Raw genomic sequence first — 24,381 nt, forward strand, 5'->3', positions numbered from 1 at the left:
CTCTGGACTAGGTGTGTAAGTAACTCTCCTATTAGAATCCCCCCCCCCCCCCCCCAGCCCTCTGGACTAGGTGTGTAAGTAACTCTCCTATTAGAATCCCCCCACCCCGGCCCTCTGGACTAGGTGTGTAAGTAACTCTCCTATTAGAATCCCCCCCCCACCCCAGCCCTCTGGACGAGGTGTGTAAGTAACTCTCCTATTAGAATCCCCCCCCCCCCAGCCCTCTGGACGAGGTGTGTAAGTAACTCTCCTATTAGAATCCCCCCCCCCCCAGCCCTCTGGACGAGGTGTGTAAGTAACTCTCCTATTAGAATCCCCCACCCCGGCCCTCTGGACTAGGTGTGTAAGTAACTCTCCTATTAGAATCCCCCCCCCCCCAGCCCTCTGGACTAGGTGTGTAAGTAACTCTCCTATTAGAATCCCCCCCCCCCGGCCCTCTGGACGAGGTGTGTAAGTAACTCTCCTATTAGAATCCCCCCACCCCGGCCCTCTGGACTAGGTGTGTAAGCATGCCAAGAAACGCTAGAGGCTTTACTAAGGAACTAACAACAAAGTCAATCATTACTTCAGGGGATCCAAGCTATTACAACACCCACGTTGGCAAATAGATACTTAAGAGTGACTCCGACATGTAGCAAAACCAGCACACTGACAGCGGTTGGCCGCCTATTTCCGGACTAATCTGAAATGCCCTATATATCTAGACTGAACGACGTGCATCCATCATGAATGGGACTCACCGGCGTGCGACTGCATGTGCTCCAGCAGGTTGTTGTAGAACTGGAACTGGATGCCACAGGCGCCACAAGTGTAGGGTTCTAGAAACAACAACACAAGGCCCAGAAGAGGGTTGGCTCTGTGCGGGAGGCAGCCTACCAAGATATGCACAGGCATCTGCGGATCAGTCCAGCCTGTACCCCCTCCCCCTGAGCTGCGCTCTAGATCTAGGCCAACACCCGCTGCTGTGACGACAAGCCTTTTCATTTTAAACATGTGACTAAGAAGCCAAAAGAAAAAAAAGGCGGGAACATCTCGTGTTAAAGGGGGTTATTATTCTAAACCTACTTAATAAAAAGTGTGCCTTTGATAAGTAGCATGGCATTAATGTGGAGAATATGGACTTCAGTCCAAGGAGGTTTGGTAATAATGATGTGTGGCATTTCCCAGACGCTTCTCTAAAAGAAAGTTGGTCAGCCACATCCTTTCTCGCTGCGGTCTAGAGTTGGACAAAGAAATACACAATGGATCATAATAATAATAATGCTCTTGATGAAGTGTTTAGTTTAGTCAGCAGGTTTTCCCATAATCTTCTTTTCACAAACATAAAACAACAAAAAAACAACAACCACGAAACCGCGCAGACCCATGGCGCTACCTCCGCACATGTCCCGACAAAACGTCCCCGCCGGATCGCCCGCGACTGAGTGAGTGACCACAATTTAGCATTACATAGCCCAAGACGGCAGCCCTGCGCGCCCCATGGGGGAAAAGTCTGGTAGAGTAAGAGTCAGCTAATTCACAGTCTTCTAATGTTCTAAACTCACCACAGCAAACAACAGCCACACAACGACACACGAAGCAAAACTACCGTCACCCTGCCTGCTGCGAACTGTCCTGCGCTGAAGAGCTCAATGCTGCAAATGCATTAGTGGTAATAAACTGTAGGGAAATAGCCCACGATGCAGGTAAGACAAACATGTCTGCTCAACAGAAGAAAAAAAAATAAGGTGAAATGATTTTTTTTTAAGTTTGTGGTGGGGAGTATGCAAATGTTTTTTGGGCCAGTGGGTGGGGTTGGAACTTACTCTGTGCTGTAGAGAACGAGGCGGCCACCAGAGGGCTTGGAGTTCCTGTGGGCGAGAGGATGAGACACGGTAAAAACACTGTTTTCAGTGTAGAAGCACTCCCTGTAGCTTTTTTATCAAAACCCTACAGGGTTTTTTCTTATTTTTCCTCTTTCTTTGTGATTCATGGACCAGAGACGTTTAGAGAAGACAAAGTGGCTGTGGATTCACTGATTTTCCCAAGACAATTTGCCAGGAGGTGTAAAATTAAATGCTTTTGATTGAGGTTGATTTAGCTGTACACGGGGAAGTGATTTGGCCTTTTAAAGCAGTGCAGTGTGGGTTTGATAATGGGACCACTTTCATGCATTAGGCGCCTAACAATACCGTGGTTACCGTTTCTGATCAAACATGGGATTTCTGTGAACAGGCTGTGATTTGGTGGCGGCGGCGTTTGTGAACGGGCTGTGAGTCAGTGGCGTTTGTGAACGGGCTGTGAGTCAGTGGCGTTTGTGAACGGGCTGTGATTTGGTGGCGGTGGTGTTTGTGAACGGGCTGTGATTCGGTGGCGTTTGTGAACGGGCTGTGAGTTGGTGGCGGTGGTGTTTGTGAATAGGCTGTGATTCGGTGGCGGTGGCATCAATTGAAATCACAGCGACCCAATGGTCCAGTGATTGGCCAACCCTGCACTGCCAATTTCACTCTCGGAGGGACTAAACGGTGCAGTGTATCCGACAGGGCGGTCCTTCTCATTAAGGCTGTACACACACACACACACAGTATCTGGGCTGTTTGGCCTGGTGTTCTGTACATGTCCAGGTTACTCAAGACAAACCACCTTTAATGTCCTACTCCTCCTTTCCAGCCTGCGCTTCAGTAAAAGAAGCATTGCCTGAAAGCCGGATACCGCCTCCCTGTTTATTGACATTCACAGCCGATGCACTCAGCAGAGTAGCAGAGCTGAAAATAATGTGCACTATGTGCGAGCAGAAATAATACATGCATGCGCGCACACATACACACACAAAATTAGAAGCACCCCAGTGCTCACCACTCGAATTCTGGGAGCTGTTTGTGTCAACGAGGCTTGAATGTATCGCGCTCTCCATTTTCCGGATGAAGGGGCCGTCTGTGGACAATACATGAGTATGCACAATGAGTGACACACACACACACACACAAAAACAGCAGAGATACAGTATAGAGATACCATAAGTGACACACATTAAAACAGCAGAGATATAGATACCATAAGTGACACACACACTAAAACAGCAGAGATAGCATCAGTGATACACACACACACTAAACAGCAGCGATAGCATCAGTGATACACACACACACTAAACAGCAGAGATAGCATCAGTAACACACTTAACAGCAGAGATAGCATCAGTGATACACACACTTAACAGCAGATATAGCATCAGCGATACACACTAAACAGCAGAGATAGCATCAGTGATACACACACTAAACAGCAGAGATAGCAATGATACAAGTTCAAGTTTCTTTATTAGCCATAGCCATGAAGTGCTTTGAGAAGCTAGTGAAGGGCTACATCTGTTCCTCCCTCCCCATCAACCTGGACCCCCTGCAATTTGCATATCGCCCCAACAGGTCCACGGAGCCCATGTGCTGCACACAGCAGCATCACACCTGGACAAGAGGCAGGGGAACTATGTGAGAATGCTATTCATCGACTACAGCTCAGCATTCAATACCATAGTCTAGGGCTGACCTTCGAATATTTTTTTGGAATTCGAAGCTTCGGGGCCGAGATTCGATTTTAATTCGAAGCTTAGAGATTAAAAATAATAATTAAAAAGAATAATTTTAAATATATATATTTTTTTTAATGTTGTGGGACTTGTACAGCACTTTGTTCAACTTTGTCAGTGCTGTAAAGTTTAAACCTTTTTAAATCTTAGACAAACAAAACACTTTGCTTTCATGAAATATTGTAATCCGTCATTTGAGGCTTTATAAAAGCAGCACAATGAACACAAATCTGTCAGTGGCGAGTCTGACCTCATCTTAAATAACAAACAGCATTGCTTGTTGTAGTTAACAAAGAGAGGCAGAGTTGATTTTGCAAAAAAAATTAAAAAAATAAAATTAAAATATCATAATATATATATATTTTTTTTAAATAATCAAATTTTATTTTCATATTCGAATCCCATGCCCATCGAACGAAGCTTCGAAGCTTCGAAGTATTTAAGACAGCCCTACCATAGTCCCCTCCAAACTCATAGCCAAGCTCAGGGACCTGGGCTTGAACTATGACCTCTGCCAGTGGGTCTTGGACTTCCTGACGGGCAGACCCCAGGTGGTGAGAGCAGGCAACTGCACCTCCTCATCCATCACTCTCAACATAGGGGCCCCCCAGGGCTGTGTTCCGAGTCCCCTCCTCTACTCCCTGTACACACATGATTGTGTGGCACAGCGGAACAACAACACAATCATCAAATTTGCTGACGACACAGTAGTGGTGGGCCTGATCTCTGCAAACGACGAGAGGGCCTACCTGGAAGAGGTAAAGGTTCTAGCGGGATGGTGTCAAGAGAACAGCCTCTCCCTGAACGTCAGCAAAACAAAAGAGATGATTGTGGACTTTAGGAGGTCGGGGGTCAGGGACTACAGCCTCGACGGGGCACCGGTTGAGAGAGTGAACAGTTTTAAGTACCTCAGAGTCCACATATCCGAGGACTTGACATGGTCCACACACATTGACAGTGTTATCAAGAAGACACGACAACGCCTCTACTTCCTAAGGAAGTTCCAAGCGAGTCAGAAGATCCTCAAGAACTTCTACTCATGCACAATAGAGAGCATCCTGACTGGCAATATCACCTCCTGGTTTGGGAATAGCACTGCACAAGACTGTAGCAGACCAGGCCATCAGGATGTTCAATGAACAATAACAAACCATCAAATACACCCACAGCACACACTCACTTTAAATAAACAACACACTGTAGCACCCACTTTACCCACTTTAGACACTAACACACTTTATATTTATTGGTAAGGAGATTTGCACATCAATCTCATACCTCAGTGCACCTCACCACCACAAGGTGGCACCACAAGCTAAGCTATACCTCACCATTTCTACACTGTACTGTATCTGCATTGTATATACTGTACATATACTGTATATATGTATATCGAACATCTTTGTTTTGTTTACGTACTTGACTTTCTATTTTATACTTATATTATACTTTTTATACTATCTAGCACACTCAGGAGCAAAACAGAAAGAAGCATTTCATGCAAAAGTATTCTGTATTTCTGTATGACAACTAATAAAGAAACTTGAACTATTAGTTATCATACAGAAATACAGAATACTTTTGCATGAAATGCTTATTTCTGTGTGCTAGATAAAATAAAAAGATAGTATAAAATAAGTATAATATAAGTATAAAATAGAAAGTCCAGTACGTAAACAAGTGTAAACAAAACTAAAATGTTCAATATACATATGTACAGTATATGTACAGTATATACAATGCAGAGTAGAGAAGGTAACTGAGTTACAGCAATATACAGTACAGTGTAGAAATGGTGAGGTATAGCTTAGCTTGTGGTGCCACCTTGTGGTGGTGAGGTGCAATGAGGTATGAGATTGATGTGCAAATCTCCTTACCAATTAATATAAAGTGTGTTAAGTGTCTAAAGTGGGTGCTACAGTGTGTTGTTTATTTAAATTGAGTGTGTGCGTGTGGATGTGTGTGCTATGGGTGTATTAGATGGTTTTTTATTGTTCATTGAGCATCCTGATGGCCTGGTCTGCTACGGTCTTGTGCAGTGCTATTCCCAAACCAGGAGATGATATTGCCAGTCAGGATGCTCTCTATTGTGCATGAGTAGAAGTTCTTGAGGGGATAGAAGCTCCTTCTGAGTCTCTCTGTGCTTGCCATGAGACTCCGGTATCGCTTGCCTGACCGCAGCAGTTCAAAGAGGCAGTTGTTTGGGTGGCTGGGGTCTTTGATTATTCTCTTAGCCTTACCCATGCAGCGCTTGTTGTAAATGTCTTGGAGAGTGGGAAGCCCCCCTCCAACTGTGCGTTCGGCTGAACGGGCCACTCTCTGTAGTCTGCTACGGTCTTGTGCAGTGTTATTCCCAAACCAGGAGGTGATATTGCCAGTCAGGATGCTCTCTATTGTGCATGAGTAGAAGTTCTTGAGGATCTTCTGACTCACTTGGAACTTCCTTAGGCACCTAAGGAAGTAGAGGCGTTGTCGTGCCTTCTTGATAACAGTGTCAATGTGTGTGGTCCATGTCAAGTCCTCGGATATGTGGACTCCGAGGTACTTAAAACTGTTCACTCTCTCAACCGGTGCCCCGTCGATGCTGAGGGGGCTGTAGTCCCTGAACCCCGACCTCCTAAAGTCCACAATCATCTCTTTTGTTTTGCTGACGTTCAGGGAGAGGTTGTTCTCTTGACACCATCCCGCTAGAACCTTTACCTCTTCCAGGTGCACACACTAAACAACAGAGATAGCATCAGTGATACACATAATAAACAGCAGATAGCATCAGTGATACACACACTAAACAGCAGAGATAGCATCAGTGATACACACACTAAAGAGCAGAGATAGCATCAGTGATACACACACTAAACAGAAGAGATAGCATCAGTGGTACACACACTGAAGAGCAGAGATAGCATCAGTGATACACACACTAAACAACAGAGATAGCATCAGTGACACACATAATAAACAGCAGAGATAGCATCAGTGATACACATAATAAACAGCAGAGATAGCATCAGTGATACACATAATAAACAGCAGAGATAGCACCAGTGATACACATAATAAACAGCAGAGATAGCATCAGTGACACACACACTAAACAGCAGAGATAGCATCAGTGACAGTCAGTCTTTTTTAATGTATTCAAAACTAGCAAACAGCATATGAAACCCACACTGAGAACTAGTGAACAAGAGCAACATGGAATCATCTTAGGATCACTTCATTACACGTCCCGTCACACTAATAATAGTCTTGATAGAGGATCTGAATGTTCATATTGCATTTAAATATGGGCCTAATTCCTGCACTTCATTCCATCTTTTTGACCCATTTCTGGGATGGCAGCGTGTGCCATGCTTTAAATAGTTCTTTATGGCAGACTGCTCCTCAGCACAAGAGAGGGTAGGGGTGGGGTGGGGTGGTAGTGGTGGTGGGTAGTGGGGGGGGGTTCTGATCAGGTGAACGACACCACAAATAAGAAAAGATAAGTGCATTGAGATGATCGGTGAAAGAGATCAGTGGAGCATATGGAACAGAGTGCAATGGTTGTCAGGGGGAGCACATTTTAAATGCTTTTCTGGACATGTCACACTATTTTTCTGTACAGTATGCTGGTATGACATGTCACACTATTTCTCTGTACAGTATGCTGGTATGACATGTCACACTATTTCTCTGTACAGTGTGCTGGTATGACATGTCACACCATTTCTCTGTACAGTGTGCTGGTATGACATGTCACACTATTTATCTGTACAGTGTGCTGGTATGACATGTCACTATTTATCTGTACAGTGTGCTGGTATGACATGTCACACTATTTCTCTGTACAGTGTGCTGGTATGACATGTCACACTATTTATCTGTACAGTGTGCTGGTATGACATGTCACTATTTATCTGTACAGTGTGCTGGTATGACATGTCACACTATTTCTCTGTACAGTGTGAGGGCAGAGTCTGCTTGAGCTTTTTGATAGACTTTCGTTAAAACGACAAACTAGGGCTGTCCCCGACTAAGGATTTGGTTAGTCGACTTTGATTGGCCGAAATTAGCCGATAGTCGACTATTAGTCGACTATGGAAAAAAAATTGGGGATTTTTTTTTATAATTTATTTTATTTTTATTCCATTTGGGCTGTGGGGGTGCTTAATGTCTGAAGGAGTCGACTGAAGGCTTCTTGTCCTCTGCAAAAGCATGCAATTGGTCCACTGATGGATACATCTTGATATTTGTCTAGTCTAGTGTGTTCATTAGATGGGTGAAATCCTCTTTCAGTGCCTCTGTGCCTGTTTTCTTAGGCAGTTAGCCTCTGATATGCGTGCCATTAGCGTTAGCCACGCTTCTAGGCCTCTTTTCTTTTGGAAAAAATGATAAAAAAAACTAAGAGGTAGGCAGTAGACTATGGCTCCTTTCGATCGATTAGTCAACTATTCGACTAATAGGGGTCAGCCCTACAAACAACTAATGGATTATTACATGTTTGGCTTTCAAGTGACCATGTCAGGGACATATATATATATATATACACACACACACAAGTTTTTATAACAAAATTTAATCATAATGTATTCAATGTGGTTGACATGCATTTCCCAATGCATTGGGCCCCTGCGGCATTGCAAATCACTTATATTATGCTTACTTTTCTCCTTGCTGATTTGGCTGAGAGCAAATGTACTGATGTCCAGACTGCCAGGCTGTTGTAACCGTGACGACTTCAAGTCGAAGGGACGACCTGCATCAAGAGAGACACTCAATAATAAATCACTTACAAGCAGCGACGAGAAACCAAATCAAAATCCGATTATATTTAAATAATTTTTAAAGAAGCTATCCAAGCACTATGGTTTGCGGAAAGAAAAAGGGTATAAACTCTTCATCATTTATTTTTTAGTATTTCATTTTTTTATTATTTTTTAAACAAACACATAAACATAAACATAACATAAAATTAGATATACAAGCATTAATTAACAGTGCACATCCAATGAAATTACCATTTAAATAAATGTAATATACAAGGTATACACCTAATACTTGCTATCTAATACCCTATACTAATACCCTATACAAGACTAAATGTATTGTGCTGGGAACAAGGCACAGGTTATCTACAAATCCAAAGCTTCATTTAAACGTGTGTAATTCGGCAGTTCAACAAGTTGAAAGTACTAAACTCCTTGAAGTGATGCTGGATTGCACTCTGTCTTGGTCTCAGCATATTAATTATATTGTTTTAAAAATGGGAAGAGCAATTGGTATTTCCAGGAAATGTGCTTCTTTTGTTGCCCGTCCCCTTTTATGTCTGATAGTGCAAAGTTTAGTTTTATGTCATCTTGACTATTGCTCTGCGATGTGGTCATCTGCTGCCAGTGGTGACCTCAGGAAGCTCCAGGTGGTCCAGAACAGGGCAGCACGGTTGGTACTGGGCTGCTCACTAAGGTCTAATGTGAGCCGGATGCATGCCCGCCTCTCTTGGCTTAACGTTGAAAATAGATTGTCTTTTAATATACTTGTGCTGTTCAAGTTGGTCATGAGCAGTAAAACTCCTGTTTTTATACATAATCAGATTGTTTTTAGTAATACTGTGCACAAGCATTACACTAGAGGTTCCAGTAGTGGGCAGCTTGAATTGCCAGGTCCTAGAACCAGCGCTTTGGGGAGATCTTTTATTTTTAGAGCATTAACTCTGTGGAATGGCCTGCCTCGGAACCTCTGCTGCATTTACAGTAGATTCACTTTAAAAAATAATCTTAAATTGTTTTTAAATAGTTTTTAACACTGTAAAGTAATTTTTTTGTTTTTGTTTTACACTAATGTAATTTTAGCTATATTAATTGTTACAGTAGGTTCATTATGCATTGTGTGTACTGACTTTTAATAATTTAGTTTTTTGCAATAGTGATTGTTTTTGTATGTTTTTTTGTGTGTGGACCCCAGGAAGACTAGCTGGTTGCTATCGCACCAGCTAATGGGGATCCCTAATAAAATCAAATCAAATCAAATCTATACACATATGCTCTTGCTCGGTCCCCCCCCCCCCCCGGGCCCCCCCCTTGGATAATCCATCCATCATCATTCGCTCCTAACCAGGCACTACCATTCAAATGCTAGTTTTTATTCTCTCCACCACTTCTAACCACCTTGTAATTTTGGATTCACTGAGACCCTGTAGATGTTATGTTTATGTTTATGTGTTTGTTTAAAAAAAAAAATACAAAAAAATACAAAAAAAAAAAAAAATCTTCATCATGTATAGGGATTATAGGTGTAGGGTATAAACTCTAGGGTGGATTCTAGGGTGTAGAGTAGAAACTTGAGGGTGGATTCTAGGGTGTAGGGTAGAAACCTGGGGGTGAATTCTAGAGTGTAGAGTAGAAACTCTAGGGTGGATTCTAGGTAGGTTGACCAAATGTCCCGATTTGTGCGGGACAGTCCAGCAATTTAGCCCTCTGTCCCGCAACAGAAGAAAAATGTCCTGCATTTCAATAAACAATTTTAGATATATGAATTAATATTGTTTTTGTCCTCTCATTAATCCCCACGAATGCACCGCAAGTACTGTATGTTACATAGCCGCGCGCAAGCGCATACATAGCACCTGGCGCGAGCCGTTGGAAGGAAAAGCTAAAAAGAGAGCCTGATCATACAACGTATGAGTGGGTGACATCTGCGCTACAGCTGAATCCGTTAAAATCAACAACATGTTAAACATGGATGCGCTCTATGAGGAGTTTTGTTTAATTGTTCCATGTCAGAAGGAAGTGGTGGAGATGGAGGCGACTGTTGGGGTAAAGTGGGGGCTGCTGTCGAAAGACGTCCAGACCCCCAACCTGCTGGCTTCATTATTCCTGAGCATCCCGGTCACTAATGCGCTTGTGGAGAGGTTGTTCTCCTTCATGACCGGTGTGTGGACAGACCAGAGAAATAGATGCAGCGTGGAGCTTGTGAAGAGCGATATTCAATTCGAATTTGTCAAGATTTTTTATAAATATGCTCTTGGTCAGAAGGCTCTGCTTGAAGCTGCACAGCCCAGTAATAAAATTGATTCCTCAAGCACCAGTACATGCACTATGGTGCTCTCCATGGTGCTGAAACCTGAGGCGCATTTCTAGTGTTCGGAGGCTCATTGCGAAGGCACATTTCTAGTGTTACAGCCATTTGCTTAGCCTACTGTTCCCCATAGGCAATTTTTTAAATAGTTGTTTCCCCATTGTTCACTGCTGTTTTAATTTGTATGTGTATATGTATTTCACTTATTCATCCTGTATATACCTGTGATATATTAACATTTAACATGTTAATTAAAGTAAAATATTATATTTATTGATGATGATACAAAAAAGTATTATAATTTAAAATGTTCAACTTTGTAGTGTTCTGGACAGGTGTAGAGTCAAGGAAGCCAGTATAGAAAATGTATGCACTTCAGTATCACATTACAAGAGAGATCACAGGGTACATGTACATGTTAACTATAGCCATAGGACTCTGGAACCTCTAGGAGTCAGTACCGTCGCCGTCGGTAGGTAATTTAACAGCATGTTGATTGCATGGTATGGTCTTCTATATAATGATGAGTATAATAAGCAATTAAGACACAACAATAGTGTTTTTAATACATGAAATGCTTATATTTTGATCAAAATGATGAATACATTATGTAAACATGATTCTTGCATACGTATTAATTACTGTCCCGCAATTTCAACAAATGTCCCGCAAAATCGACATGCTGTCCAGCATTTGGATGATACGGATTTCGTCACCCTAATTCTAGGGTGTAGGGTATGAACTCTAGGGTGGATTCTAGGGTGTAGGGAAAAGCACCACCACTTAAGTCCATAGCCTGGCCAATTATAATAATGCAAATGTAGAATTGGTCCATATTTAAATTTGAATAATAATGTGTAAATTCTTACTATCTGGATAGTCAAGCATATGCACATTTATATTGTGAAATAATACAAATAAATGATGGGACCTTTAAAAACACTGACGGTAGCACCTGCTCCAGTTGCCTAATTAGACCCCTGTGTACCATTAGCCCATTGCACAATATTCTACAAATAATTGCGGCTACTAAAATTCAATACACATTTTCAGAGCTTGAGATGTTTATTTGACATTTAAAAATGTTGCACAAAATAACTCTTATTTCAGAAGCCAAAATTTGTCCAAGCATTTTAACCTATCCAAGAATGTCCCTCTGCTCTGAGTAATATTGACAGATGCGACAGAAACAGAGAGGGAGAGAGAGAGATGCCTCATTATTTTTGCAACCCTTTCCTCTCTAGTAACACTGTATGATTAAACCAGTTATGATTCCTATATAAAGGCAGCAACGGTGCTTCAGAGACGGGGAGAGATGAAAGGATGCGGCCGAGCGTCTCGTCTCAATCTTCTCCATGGTATCAAGACCCCTGACTGTATGTTATTCTCACTCAAGTAGCCCAATACAGAACAAACAGCGCTCAGTGTTGACTCATAAAGGAAACAACATTTTATTTATTATATACCGGTATACCTTTCCTCTCCTCCATGAGGGCACAGACAGCCTCCTTTCCTATCTGTCTCCAAATAGAACATATATCACCTCCTTCAGGAAATCACAAAAGGATTATCCCATTCTGTGTAGGTCACCGTCTCTTGGTGTCACTATAGCCTAAGCCTACCCATCCTAAATTATGGTTTCACAGTCTGGAGGGCACACACATGGCTGATACCTGTATACGAGTCTCTCATGGCTATTTGTGACGCAATGTTAATCATGCAAATTGAGAAACAGGGGACAGAGTGAAAGCCCGCAAAAAAAGAAGAGTCACGGAGGACAGGGATTCACTGAAATTCAAGTTTAAACGGGCATGTCTGAGTGTGATTTGATGACTGACAAAATTATAGATATCTTTGTCTGGGTTTTTCAGCTTGTCCAGCGATCGACTCAAGAGTCCCCTTAAAATCGACTGGTAGATCGAAAAGACATGGTCGCCCACCTCTGGTATAAAATCTTCATCAAAGTAAGAAATGATTCCCTGGTGGGCAGAATTTTTGAGGCCAGATCATGTGGTGAATCTTTCTGCCACTGAATGGCATAAACAGTGGGGGCCCTTTTCAGTGACTTTCTCCGTTTCAATTTCCCCACCGACTGCACATTGTACATTGTACATTGAAAGTGCAACTTGTGAAATCGTTCATGTGTCATCAGGGAGAGAGTCATGATTTATTTTCAGGAATTGGAACTCAAATGCCATCCGTAAGTGAACCCATCAACTCCACGCTGTGCTAAAGTATTCTTAAATATCAAAACGTTCCATCGGGAGGTAAGGGAGACATCATTATTCAGCACATTATTCAGAACCTCTCAACTACCGGTACAATCAATCTACAGATGAAGAGTAATGGATGATGTGAAATATTTCACTTTGATGCTTGGCACTACAGCTGCAGATGACAAACCAGAGAGTAACTTCTAGCCCTCAAAATATTTCCCCAACATGAACCTCATGTTCATGTTTCTTTTTTTCGGCTTGTAGGAGTTTCACAGGACGGCTCCAGAGGCTTGCTCAACATCCCCCTCCATGTTGCAAAACAGACCTTCCGAGGCCAAGGACCCAAATTCACTGGTCATCTTTTATATGAATGGTTCCAATAAAACCTTAAGTAATGTATACTATATCACCAGATATCCACTGATAACACAAGAGGCATCGCAAATCACTTGGAGATATTCAAGGGCCTTCATTTTGTCCATTTCTGCACATCTGAGAATGTAGAACACTGCAGTAAAAGTACTCCCTTCCCTCCATCAGCCCCACATTTGGCACAACAGCTGCTGATACATAATGGAAACAGCACAAGCTTTTCCAGGGCCAAGGTCCAGAGTCCTACACACTTTTCCATAGTCACACCGTTCAATATTTCAATAGGCGGAGCTTCCCGGCCTAAGGAAGCAGCAGTAGATTCCATTCTGGAAGTGTATCACCAAATATGGTACACAAGGATCGTGTTTTAATGGTTCACCAACGTGTCTTTCTTTACTGTTCATTGTATCAAATAGCTTTACCTTTTGTCTTTTAACATGTGACTGATATTTTTTATTGAAGGTTTTATTTTCGTTTATTTTTCCCTGTTACCCTTCTGTCATCTCGTCGGGCCATCATTGTAAATAAGAATTTGTTAAATTATATATATATATATATATATATATATATATATATATATATATATATTTTTTTTTTTTTAACCTGTTCCACCCGTGGAATATTTTCTGAAAATCCACCTAAAATATATACCTAGGTAAATGGAATATTGCTCCACTTCTACAAGGTCCATTTGCATATTCTTGGTATCTAGGGACATCTATGGACCTCAGGGAATGTATTCACAGTGTCAGAAATATTGTGTGTATGTGCACAAAAAATCTAAGGAAATTAATAAAGGGAAGATGATTAGACAGAAGGTTCTGTAGATACAGTACTGGATTCTCCCATCCGGACCAATGCAATTTGAAATATTAATATTGAATATAGAATAGGAGGCTTATAAATTACCTTATTATAGCCAATTCGCACATTTATATATATATATATATATATATATATATATATACATATATTATCTTTCAAATGCCCGAGTTCAATTTGGATTTAGTATCACCAGGCGTGCATGAGAACAGATAATGAAAGCTACTGTAATATACTGTACTTTTTTATTTTCCCCACAGTGCAACCGTTTTGAAACTAATTTCAGATCTAATTGTTCCTACATGTTAACAATAGGGATGAGACACTTGAAAGCCTTTCAATATTTGTCAAAAACTTTACCTTTTGTGTTATATTATCCCGAATAATAAGAGTTATTAGAGAAATTCATACAGAACTATGAACCCCATAGATCCCTTCAGGAAGTGTAGTTTGAGGGCGGCTGAGTGGCGCAGTGGGCAAGGCACTCGCCACTAACGCAGGATATGCTGGTATCGAGCCCAGCTCTATGCGTTGCTACCGGCTTGGCCGGCCGTCATACTAACACAATTGGCAGTGTTAGAGGGTGGGAAAGAAGGTGGGTGGGGAATGGGGATTGGACGTTGTGGACAGCGACTCCTACAGGTCGGTTGGGTGACCCCGGTACGGCAGAAACAGGAAGTATCGGGGGCAGCGTGAGCCTCCCACGCGTTACTCCTCGCCACTGAGAGTTCGAGCTGTTGCGGTGAAAAGATGCGACAGGCTGCCTCCTCATGTACCGGAGGGGACACATGATGCAAGGCTTCTATCCTCACTACAGCCGACCAGTGGGAGGCAGTCTAGCAATGTTCAAGACAGGGGAGGGAAGAATTGGAAACACGAAATTGGGATGGGAAAAATTCCAACGACAGCTAGCGATGTCTATTACGAAATGGCTGCAAAAAGACTACAATTCCCATGGTTCAACATTTCCAAAATGGTCACCCTCTCGGAATAGACTTGAGCCAATCGAAAAGTTCTATCTAATGACACTTTTAACCTATTGCTAAACTAACGTATTGATGATAATATACATTCTACATGCTGTTGTGACATGTTCATGGTGTTAATACTTGAATACGTTTGAAATTAAAATCGCTAATTTAACACTATAAAATATTGATTTATGACCAGATGTCATTTCGGCACCGGTACCGGTCCCGTCGGGTGGAACAGGTTAAACATTGGGAAAAAGTTAAACTGAAAGGATCTGTTCCCATCGAACGTCAGCTTAAACGTTATCCTGCCAACAACCAGAGTGGGGACAGCCGCGTGGTTGATTGTGCACTTGTCGAGCCGCCCACGGAGACTAGGAGCTTACCCAGTGGAGTGTGAAGGGCCACATGCTCCTGGTACGGGTTGAAATACTTGTACTGCTTCCCACAGAACTCGCACACGTAGCTCCCGGTTTCTGAAGGGGAAAAAAGAAAACCCACACAGCTTATATACCGATAAGGGCAAACTATTTCACCTGATATTAGTTGCCAAGATCTCACTTGTTCTGTTCAAACTGAGCACCCAGAGACAGAATCCCTCAGTTACAGCCAACACTCATGTTATTACATCATAATGCGAGGGGAGTACAGTAGACACAGTATATAGAGCGAGCAGCGAATGGCCGGATCCCCTGCGAAACACTTAGTTTCTGAGTTAAATTGCAATTAAAGAGGTATTTTTCACCGACAAATGGACCGATCCCAAGCCCTGCCCTCTTTTCTTGACCCTCCAATCACAACTGTTGCTTTCCTCACGTCGAGCCACATTCCTACGCAGAGCCGTATCTACGCCTGTACGTCACAGCTTCCCAAAACAGCTCTGCCCAAGAGGGCGACAATTTATCAGGACATCAACGACCCAAAATTCGTTTGAAAGCTGTAAACGTTTAAACGGGTGTATAGAGTATCTTTTTTGGGGGACATTTCATTCTTCTCACAATTGAAACAATGCAAAATAACCTCACTATCCAAACCTCAGGCTTCAGAATTAATTCAATAACGGTGTGGCTGTTATGAACAAAATATGCGGCAATGTGACGATTACCCTGTATTAACGGTGCTGCTGATACCATGCAATCCAACAGAAAATTACACCGTATATGGTGTTTGTTTTAGAATGCATGTCTGTTTGTTTTGGGGGCATTGGTGTTTCTATGAGCTTTCCGTCTTTAGAATGTTTTCCTCTTTAAATCACCATCAACGAGATGTTTGGAGGTTCTCATAAACCCAAATTAATATTATGGGCCAAGCAACAATCATAATTAGAACCAGAATCAGTTTAATCACCAGGTAGCCTCCAATAACATGTATACCCAATGTGTTCTGGTAGACTGCAAGCACATGTTCATCCCTAAAGACATGTTGCGTCTTTTGTAGAGCCATATGAAATCCGCGTTCACGGAATCAGGGACGCAATAAAAATGGAAAACTGTAATTTTTTTTTTTTTTTTAAGATTATAATTTTTTTATTTTATAAATTTTTTTATGTTGTGGGACTTGTACAGCACTTTGTTCAACTTTGTCAGTGCTGTAAAGTGTAAACCCTTTTAAATCTTAGACAAACAAAACACTTTGCTTTCATGAAATATTGTAAGCCGTCATTTGAGGCTTTATAAAAGCAGCACAATGAACACAAATCTGTCAGTGCCGAGTCCGACCTCATCTTAAATAACAAACAGCATTGCTTGTTGTAGTTAACAAAGAGAGGTAGAGTTGATTTTGCAACAAAACAAATATATATATATATAATTAATTTTTTTAATAATCGAATTTTCTTTTCATATTCAAATCCCATGCCCATCGAACGAAGCTTTGAAGTATTTAAGACAGCCCTATTAAATGGACTGTTATATCTTATTAAATTGTGGACATTTATTCATTCCCAATTATTAGACACTATTTCTGATGGTAAAATGTGCGTACAAAGCAAAATACAGAATTCTGAAATATTAAAACGGAAAAAACGGAATTTGGAAAAAAATAAAATGGAATTTGGAAAAAAAAATTACGGATTTCATATGGCTCTAGTCTTTTGTGTAGGGCTGTCCCCGACTAAGGATTTGGATAGTCGACTATGATTGTCCGAAATTAGCCGATAGTAGACTATGAAAAAAATAAATATATATATATATATACACACACACCGGTATATAATTTTGTATCATTCCATTTGGACTGTGGGGGTGCTTAATGTCTGAAGGAGTCGACGGAAGGCTTCTTGTCCTCTGCAACAGCATGTAATTGGTCCAGTCTAGTGTGTTCATTAGATGGATGAAATCCTCTTTCAGTGCCTCTGTGCCTGTTTTCTTAGGCAGTTAGCCTCTGGTATGCGTGCCATTAGCGTTAGCCAGGCTTCTAGGCCTCTTTTCTTTTGGAAAGAATGACAAAAAAAATTATAATAATAATAAATAAATGTATTCGACTAAGAGGTTGGCAGTCGACTACGGCTCCTTTCGATCGATTAGTCGACTATTCGACTAATAGGGGTCAGCCCTACTTCTGTGTATACAGTAGTATATTATTAAAAACAGCAATGAAAATGTGCTATAGTGGAATGCATATTATGTACAGTTAAGCAGTTGGAAACACATGCATATAAACATTGGGGGGGGGGGGGGGATTACATAAAACGTGCCAAAGATTCTTACTTGGTCCAATTTTCTGATAGGGTTCCACTGGCTCCTCCTCTTTGGGGTCCTCCACAGGTAACACAACCGGCTCATATGGATCTGAGAGAGGAAACAGAACGTCTCTTACCGTCTTGTTTGTTGCTATGAGTAAACCTAATCCACGCACTTTCAGACAGCAGATCACTCTCGTCCAAACAATTTTAGGAGTTATTCATTATACAAAAAGTTAAAACATTAGCCAAGAGAGACAACGTGGATGAACAAAAAAGAAATGAAAAGAATATATATATATACCGTAATTCCTCTAATAGTAACCGGGTCTCAAATACAAGCCGGGTCTCTATTAATGGCCGGGTGCGCTCTTGAGCTAAGCAATTATAAGCCGGCCTCCTAATACAAGCCGGGTTACTAATATACTGAGCTGCATACTGAGCTAGTTACTTGATTTCACTTTGAAAATGTTGAAATGACCAGTGACCACCTGTAATTGCACTGTTTACTATTTCATACAGTACTTGGTTTCAATAAATGAACCCAGTACATTTTACTGGGTTCAAACTGACACAAAATGTTGATTTATTCATTATGATCCGTTTGAAAATTTGAAATATAGGCCTCCCTCTTATACAGACCTCCTCCTAATACAAGCCTGGTACCCGCTACAGTTGAAACAAATACAAGCCGGGGTTACTATTAGAGGAATTACGGTACATCAAATGAACCATCAGGCAAGCTCACTCACTTTCCAAAATAGGCAAAGTTTAACCCAGCTTCAGATTGGACTAAAATGGCATCAAACAAGAGGCTGGTTACCGTCCACTGCGTGCAGGTCACGGTGCTCCTGGAAGCAGCTGTAGTACTTGTACTTCTTGCCACAGATGTCACAGGAGTAGCGGTAGCTACCTGTAGTACAAACCCGCACAGAGACCAGAACAATGACAACATACTCTTGAGGACTCAACATTTTTGCATTTACATTTTAGACACAGATTTGTGACATGGGTTGCGAGGTGTGTAATAACCGGCAAACGCTCACAGAAGCAAAAAGAGGTCAACTGGCCGCTGTTGCCTCAGGCACTTTACTTTCACACCCACTCGGCACAGCGTAGCCAAACAGGAAAAGTTCAGAGGGTAAACCGAGAGCGCCCAGGAAGTAGCCCGAGAATAAGTGGTTAAAAATAAAAGTAGGCTGCGCGTGAATATAGACCAATATAGATATAGAGAGGAACTAAACAGAGGAGGAGGTGGAGTGTTCTCTGAAGGAACACATTTTCTTTCCCATCTCTTATGGAAGATAAATAGTGATACTAACTCGCAACCTGTGTAGGGAAGGCTGTTACGAACATTTAACATCAGGTCTGATTACATGTGAAATTAAACGTAAAATGAAGACGTAATCAGTAATAAATTACTGAAAGTTTGTGAGTAATGAGCCTATTATTTGCAGGCCCATCATGAAGTCTACTGTGTTTGTGTGTGTGTATGCATTTTTATTGTCTGAATGCTTACAACTGTGTGTACTGTGTACCCTATCGATTTGAACCTTTATTTAGTACTCAGGGGAAGGTTGACAGAGCATGCTTGCTCTTTTTCAGCTGCAGCCTGCTTCATACTCAACACAGAACATTCCCATCGCAGAGCTGCCCAGTATGACATTCTTCTAATACTAGTCACTAAGCAGCTCCACAGGAGCAATTAACCAGTGAGTGAGCCATTAAGAGCCTGCCCTGTTTAAAAGCAGAGGTCCACACTGTGTTGAAGTCACTCTGTACTGGGCTCTGTTAAGGAAGGACAGGACACTCTCACTGAGAAACATTGCTTTATACTGAAAACTAGGGTAAGCCATTTTAAGTTTATTAGTGAATCTTAAAAGTGAGGAACCAGCTGACTTGATTAAAGGGGCGTGTTTAAAACGGCCATTTTGTTTTGTTAAGTGCCCCCATTAAGGGCCAGGTGTTAAGACAGCACTAATTAGTGATAGTGATTTAAAGGCTTGCTGGTGTAGCGTCAGCGAAGCGGCGAGAAACGAAGAGGGACAAAGAGGAGGAGTTATCCTGGAGTTCACCGCCGAGGGATCCACCGATCCACCCAGTGCTAAGTACACCATAATCCTATATTTCCCTCCCACACTGCTATTTCTCTACTTCCTCCCTGCCACTCTCGACAATACAATGTGTCTCATACCTATATCCACAATCTGCTCCTCCAGAACTGACTCTACCCATCCACGACAGTTTGCTAGTAACCCGGCTAATCTCTCCTACCCTCCTACAGCCACTAATACACCTGTCACAGTACGGGGAGGCTTATGGAATTGTCAATCAGCAGTCAAGAAAGCTGACTTCATTACTGCCTACGCCCATAGTCTAAATCTGCAGCTCCTGGCTCTAACTGAGACCTGGATAACCCCCAATAACTCATCAACACCTGCAGCATTATCTACAAACTATAACTTCACTCACACACCTCGACCTTCCAGACGGGGTGGAGGCACTGCCCTCATGACATCTCCTTCATGGGCTACAAACGTAACACCACTCCCAGAACTGTCACTCTCCTCTCTCGAATATCATGCAGTATCTGTCTCTAATCCTTTCAATCTCACCATTGTTACACTCTACCGCCCTCCAGGTCCGCTCGATCACTTCACAGATGAGCTGGACATGCTTCTTAGCTCCTTACCGGAAGATGGTACCCCTCTCCTTCTACTGGGCGACTTCAACCTGCCTGACTCATCTCAGTCAGTCATAGTAGTCTCCATCCTACAATCGTTTGACCTGACTCCCACTGCCATGCCTCCCACCCACAAAGCAGGCAACTCCTTGGATCTCATATTTTCCCGTAACTCCAGCATCATTAACACCACGGTAACTCCCCTACATGTATCTGACCATTCCTTCATATCCTTCTCACTAACTCTCATGCTTAACCGAAAGGTCTTCACCCCAACTCAAACAGTCTCACTCAGACGCAACCTGCCCTCCCTATCCCCCTCCACCCTCTCCTCTGACATACTATCCGCTCTACCTTTGAGTGACACCTTCTCTGCTCTCTCCACAGAGATGGCAACCTCCACCCTCCTTTCAGCCCTGGCAACCTCCTTCGACAAGCTCTGTCCCCTCGTTGAGAAACCTGCCCGCCGTTCCCCACCCAGTCCATGGCTGACAGATCCAGTGAGAGAACAAAGACAGGTCCTGAGAGCAGCTGAAAGGAAGTATAGAAAGTCACGCCTCACTGCTGACATCGACACATATCACAACCTCTTGTTAACATTCTCCAAAACCATCACTAATGCCAAAGCTTCTTTCTTCCACCATAGGATCGAGGCCTCTGCCAAGAATCTTCGCAAACTGCATGCTACCATGTCCTCCCTCCTCACTCCCCCCCCACCCCCCCCTCCCTCATCTTTCTCTGCCGAAGACTTTGCGATCTTCTTTGAGGAAAAAGTGGAGAACATCCGCAGCTCCTTCTCCCAACCCCCACCCATTCCAAATGCTGAATCGAGAACCTCATCCTTCACTCTGTCATCTTTCTCTCCCATTACAGAAGCAGAGACCCTGACACTGGTAACGTCAAACCGTCCGACTACTTGCCAGCTGGACCAGCTACCCTCCCCACTCCTCCAGACCATAGCACCAGACATCCTCCCATTCCTAACTGCAACCATCAACTCCTCACTCAACTCGGGGGTGGTCCCCACCTCCCTAAAACAAGCCAGAGTCACGCCGCTCATAAAAAAACCAACCCTGAACCCTACTGTCATAGGCAACTACCGTCCTGTCTCTCTTCTCTCCTTCCTTTCTAAAACACTTGAACGTGCTGTATCCAACCAACTTACTACTTATCTCTTACAGAATGACCTCCTAGACCCTAATCAGTCAGGCTTCAGGACTGGTCACTCCACAGAGACAGCCCTCATTGCGGTCACAGAGGCACTTCACTTAGCAAAAGCGAAAGGCCTCTCCTCTGTCCTGATTCTCCTAGATCTATCTGCAGCCTTCGACACAGTCAACCACCAGATCCTCCTTGCGGCCCTCGCAGGAATGGGAGTGGCTGGCTCTGCGCTGACATGGCTGTCATCATACCTCAATGACCGCTCCTACCAAGTGTCATGGAGAGGGACCCTGTCGGCCACCCGCCCCCTGCGGACGGGTGTCCCCCAGGGCTCGGTTTTAGGACCCCTTCTCTTCTCCCTCTACACTAAATCACTGGGTAACATTATCACGTCTCATGGCTTCTCCTACCATTGTTATGCCGACGATACTCAACTCTTCCTCTCCTTCCCTCCCTCAGATATCCACGTCTCTGTGCGGATCTCGGCCTGTCTGTCCGACATCTCAGCCTGGATGACGTCCAACCACCTCAAACTGAACCTAAGCAAAACAGAATTGCTCCACCTGCCGGCCAAATCCTCCCCCCTAACCGACCTTTCAATCACAGTCGAGAATGCAGCTGTGACTGCGTCCCCGACCGCCAAGAACCTTGGTGTTGTCCTCGACGACCAGTTGAACTTCTCTGCTCACATCGCAGCGACGACCAGAACCTGCCGATTCCTCCTGAGCAACGTCAGAAGGATCCGCCCCTTCCTGACAAAAGAAGCCACCCAACTCCTCGTCCAATCAACAGTCATCTCCCGCCTCGACTACTGCAATGCACTGCTCGCTGGCCTCCCGGCCACTGCCACTAAGCCTCTTCAACTCATTCAGAACGCAGCGGCCCGCCTGATCTCAAACCTACCGAAGTCGGCCCATGTCACCCCACTTCTTAGGGACCTGCACTGGCTCCCCATTGCTGCACGAATCCGCTTCAAGGCCCTCGACCTAGCATACCGTGCGGCAAAGGGAACCGCTCCCGCCTACCTCCGGTCAATGGTCTCTAACTACACACCCTCAAGACCCCTACGCTCTGCATCTTCTGGCCGCCTCAGACCTACTCCTATCCAAGCTCCGGGAGGGTCATCAAAGAGAAGTCGCCTATTCTCAGTCCTTGCCCCACAATGGTGGAATGAACTACCCACCCCAGTTAGGACAGCCGAATCACGTCCAATCTTTCGCCGTCGACTAAAGACGCACTTCTTCAACCATTATCTGAATTAAAAAAAAAAAAAAAAAAAAAAAAAAATCTAACCCTAACTAACCGTACTGTCATGCACTTGTCCTAATAAACTAACCTACACTGTAGCACTCAACACTTTGATGAACATTGTTGCTCAGCTGATAGAGTTGTGCCCTTCCTGATGGCTTGTCGTACAGAACTTGTAAGTCGCTTTGGATAAAAGCGTCAGCTAAATGACTAAATGTAAATGTAAATGTAAATATTCACATGGCGGCCATTTTGTGCTTATGTCACGCTCAGGTGGGGATTCCTCTCGACTTGGGTATGAAACAGGGTGGAAATAAATCCAAACCGGAGCATGACAAGAGCACAATGGTACGGCCCTATTAAATCCGTTTTAGCTTTTCCTGTTTTCGGATATGAATTTTCCTGTTTTCGGATTTCTCGGTTTTTAAGTTTTCCTGTTTTTGGATTTCTCAGATTTAATATTTTTTTCTATCTAAAGTTTTAATTAACTTTAATAACAGTACATCTGCAAACAGTTCCAGTGCAGTTCAATGTTCAGTGCCAGTTCAGTTATGATTATAAATTTTTTTCAGTTCAGTTCAATGCATGCAATTCAACTGCCAGCGCAGTGCAATAACTAAATAATAATTCATTATTATGTATGTAGTTAAATAATACAAAATACATTTGTTTAAAAGAAATCCGAAAAACTGTCAAATGTAATTCATTTCAAAGAGATGTCCTTTAAAAGGTTCATGCTTCTCCCCAGCTCTGGCTGACATGACCATTGTGATACATGATGGTTAGGCACTTTGTGTTTTCCTCAGTGAGGGATTCTCTTTTGTCAGTCAGCAGCATTTTGTACTTGCTGAAGCTTCTCTCTGTATAATATCTTTTAAAGTTTAAATATCAACATTATCTGGTCATCCTCAGTAAATACTATCAAACTCCTCTGACCTCATCTGGTCTTTCCAAAGACCAGAGATGGGACGGGCACACACACAAACACACAGAAAGGGAGAATGGCTTATAGCAGACTTAATGAGTTCGTTTTTATAGTGTAATGTTTGGCTACTTGAGAGAGAGAGACTCTTGTTACACGCGAGTCAGTCTGACTTGAGGAGCGTGCACTGTGTTCCGTTGTTTCAGAATGGATTTGGTAGCTGTCCTTTATGCGTCTCCATAGACCGTGCCGCATCACCGTTTTAAAGTTGTAATGAAGATTGATTTATATGAAAACTGATTTATGTATAATTTAAGCAAATTCCACGCCATTCCGCGATAATTCAGAATTCTATGTTAATATCTCAATTCCGTGAAAGCTACCAAGACTAGGGATGTCCCGATCACGTTTTTTTGCTCCCGATCCGATCCCGATCATGTGATTTTGAGTATCTACCGATACCGATATTTCCCGATCCTAACATTTTTTTTTTTTTTTTTTTTAACAAACATGACCATGTTCACGTCTTAAACTCAGGCCTTAGTTTCCAGTAGTTTCCAATAGTATCCAGCTGCAGAACGGCAGACCAGCCACACTCTCAGACCCAAACGCATTTCCTTTGATTTAATTATACATCAAATGATTTATGTCAAGGATTGCAATGCCTCGCTTGAATGAAGTTAACTTT

The 24,381-nt window shown here is 42.8% G+C and overlaps 1 protein-coding gene across 1 annotated transcript in view; it reads right to left on the reverse strand.

Annotated features, from left to right (window-relative positions):
- znf618 (zinc finger protein 618) overlaps positions 1–24,381 on the reverse strand; it is a 108,519-nt gene that overhangs the window by 23,419 nt on the left and 60,719 nt on the right. Inside the window, exons 6-12 of the mRNA XM_084325484.1 lie at positions 18,503–18,592; positions 17,708–17,788; positions 15,386–15,475; positions 8,208–8,300; positions 2,836–2,913; positions 1,806–1,850; positions 741–818 (exon numbers count right to left, since the gene is read on the reverse strand). Coding sequence (XP_084181610.1) covers positions 741–818; positions 1,806–1,850; positions 2,836–2,913; positions 8,208–8,300; positions 15,386–15,475; positions 17,708–17,788; positions 18,503–18,592 — 555 coding nt within the window. The remainder of the gene's footprint in view (positions 1–740; positions 819–1,805; positions 1,851–2,835; positions 2,914–8,207; positions 8,301–15,385; positions 15,476–17,707; positions 17,789–18,502; positions 18,593–24,381) is intronic.

Source organism: Notolepis coatsorum (assembly GCF_963971535.1).
Source record: "Notolepis coatsorum genome assembly, chromosome: 11".
NCBI lineage: Eukaryota > Metazoa > Chordata > Actinopteri > Aulopiformes > Paralepididae > Notolepis > Notolepis coatsorum.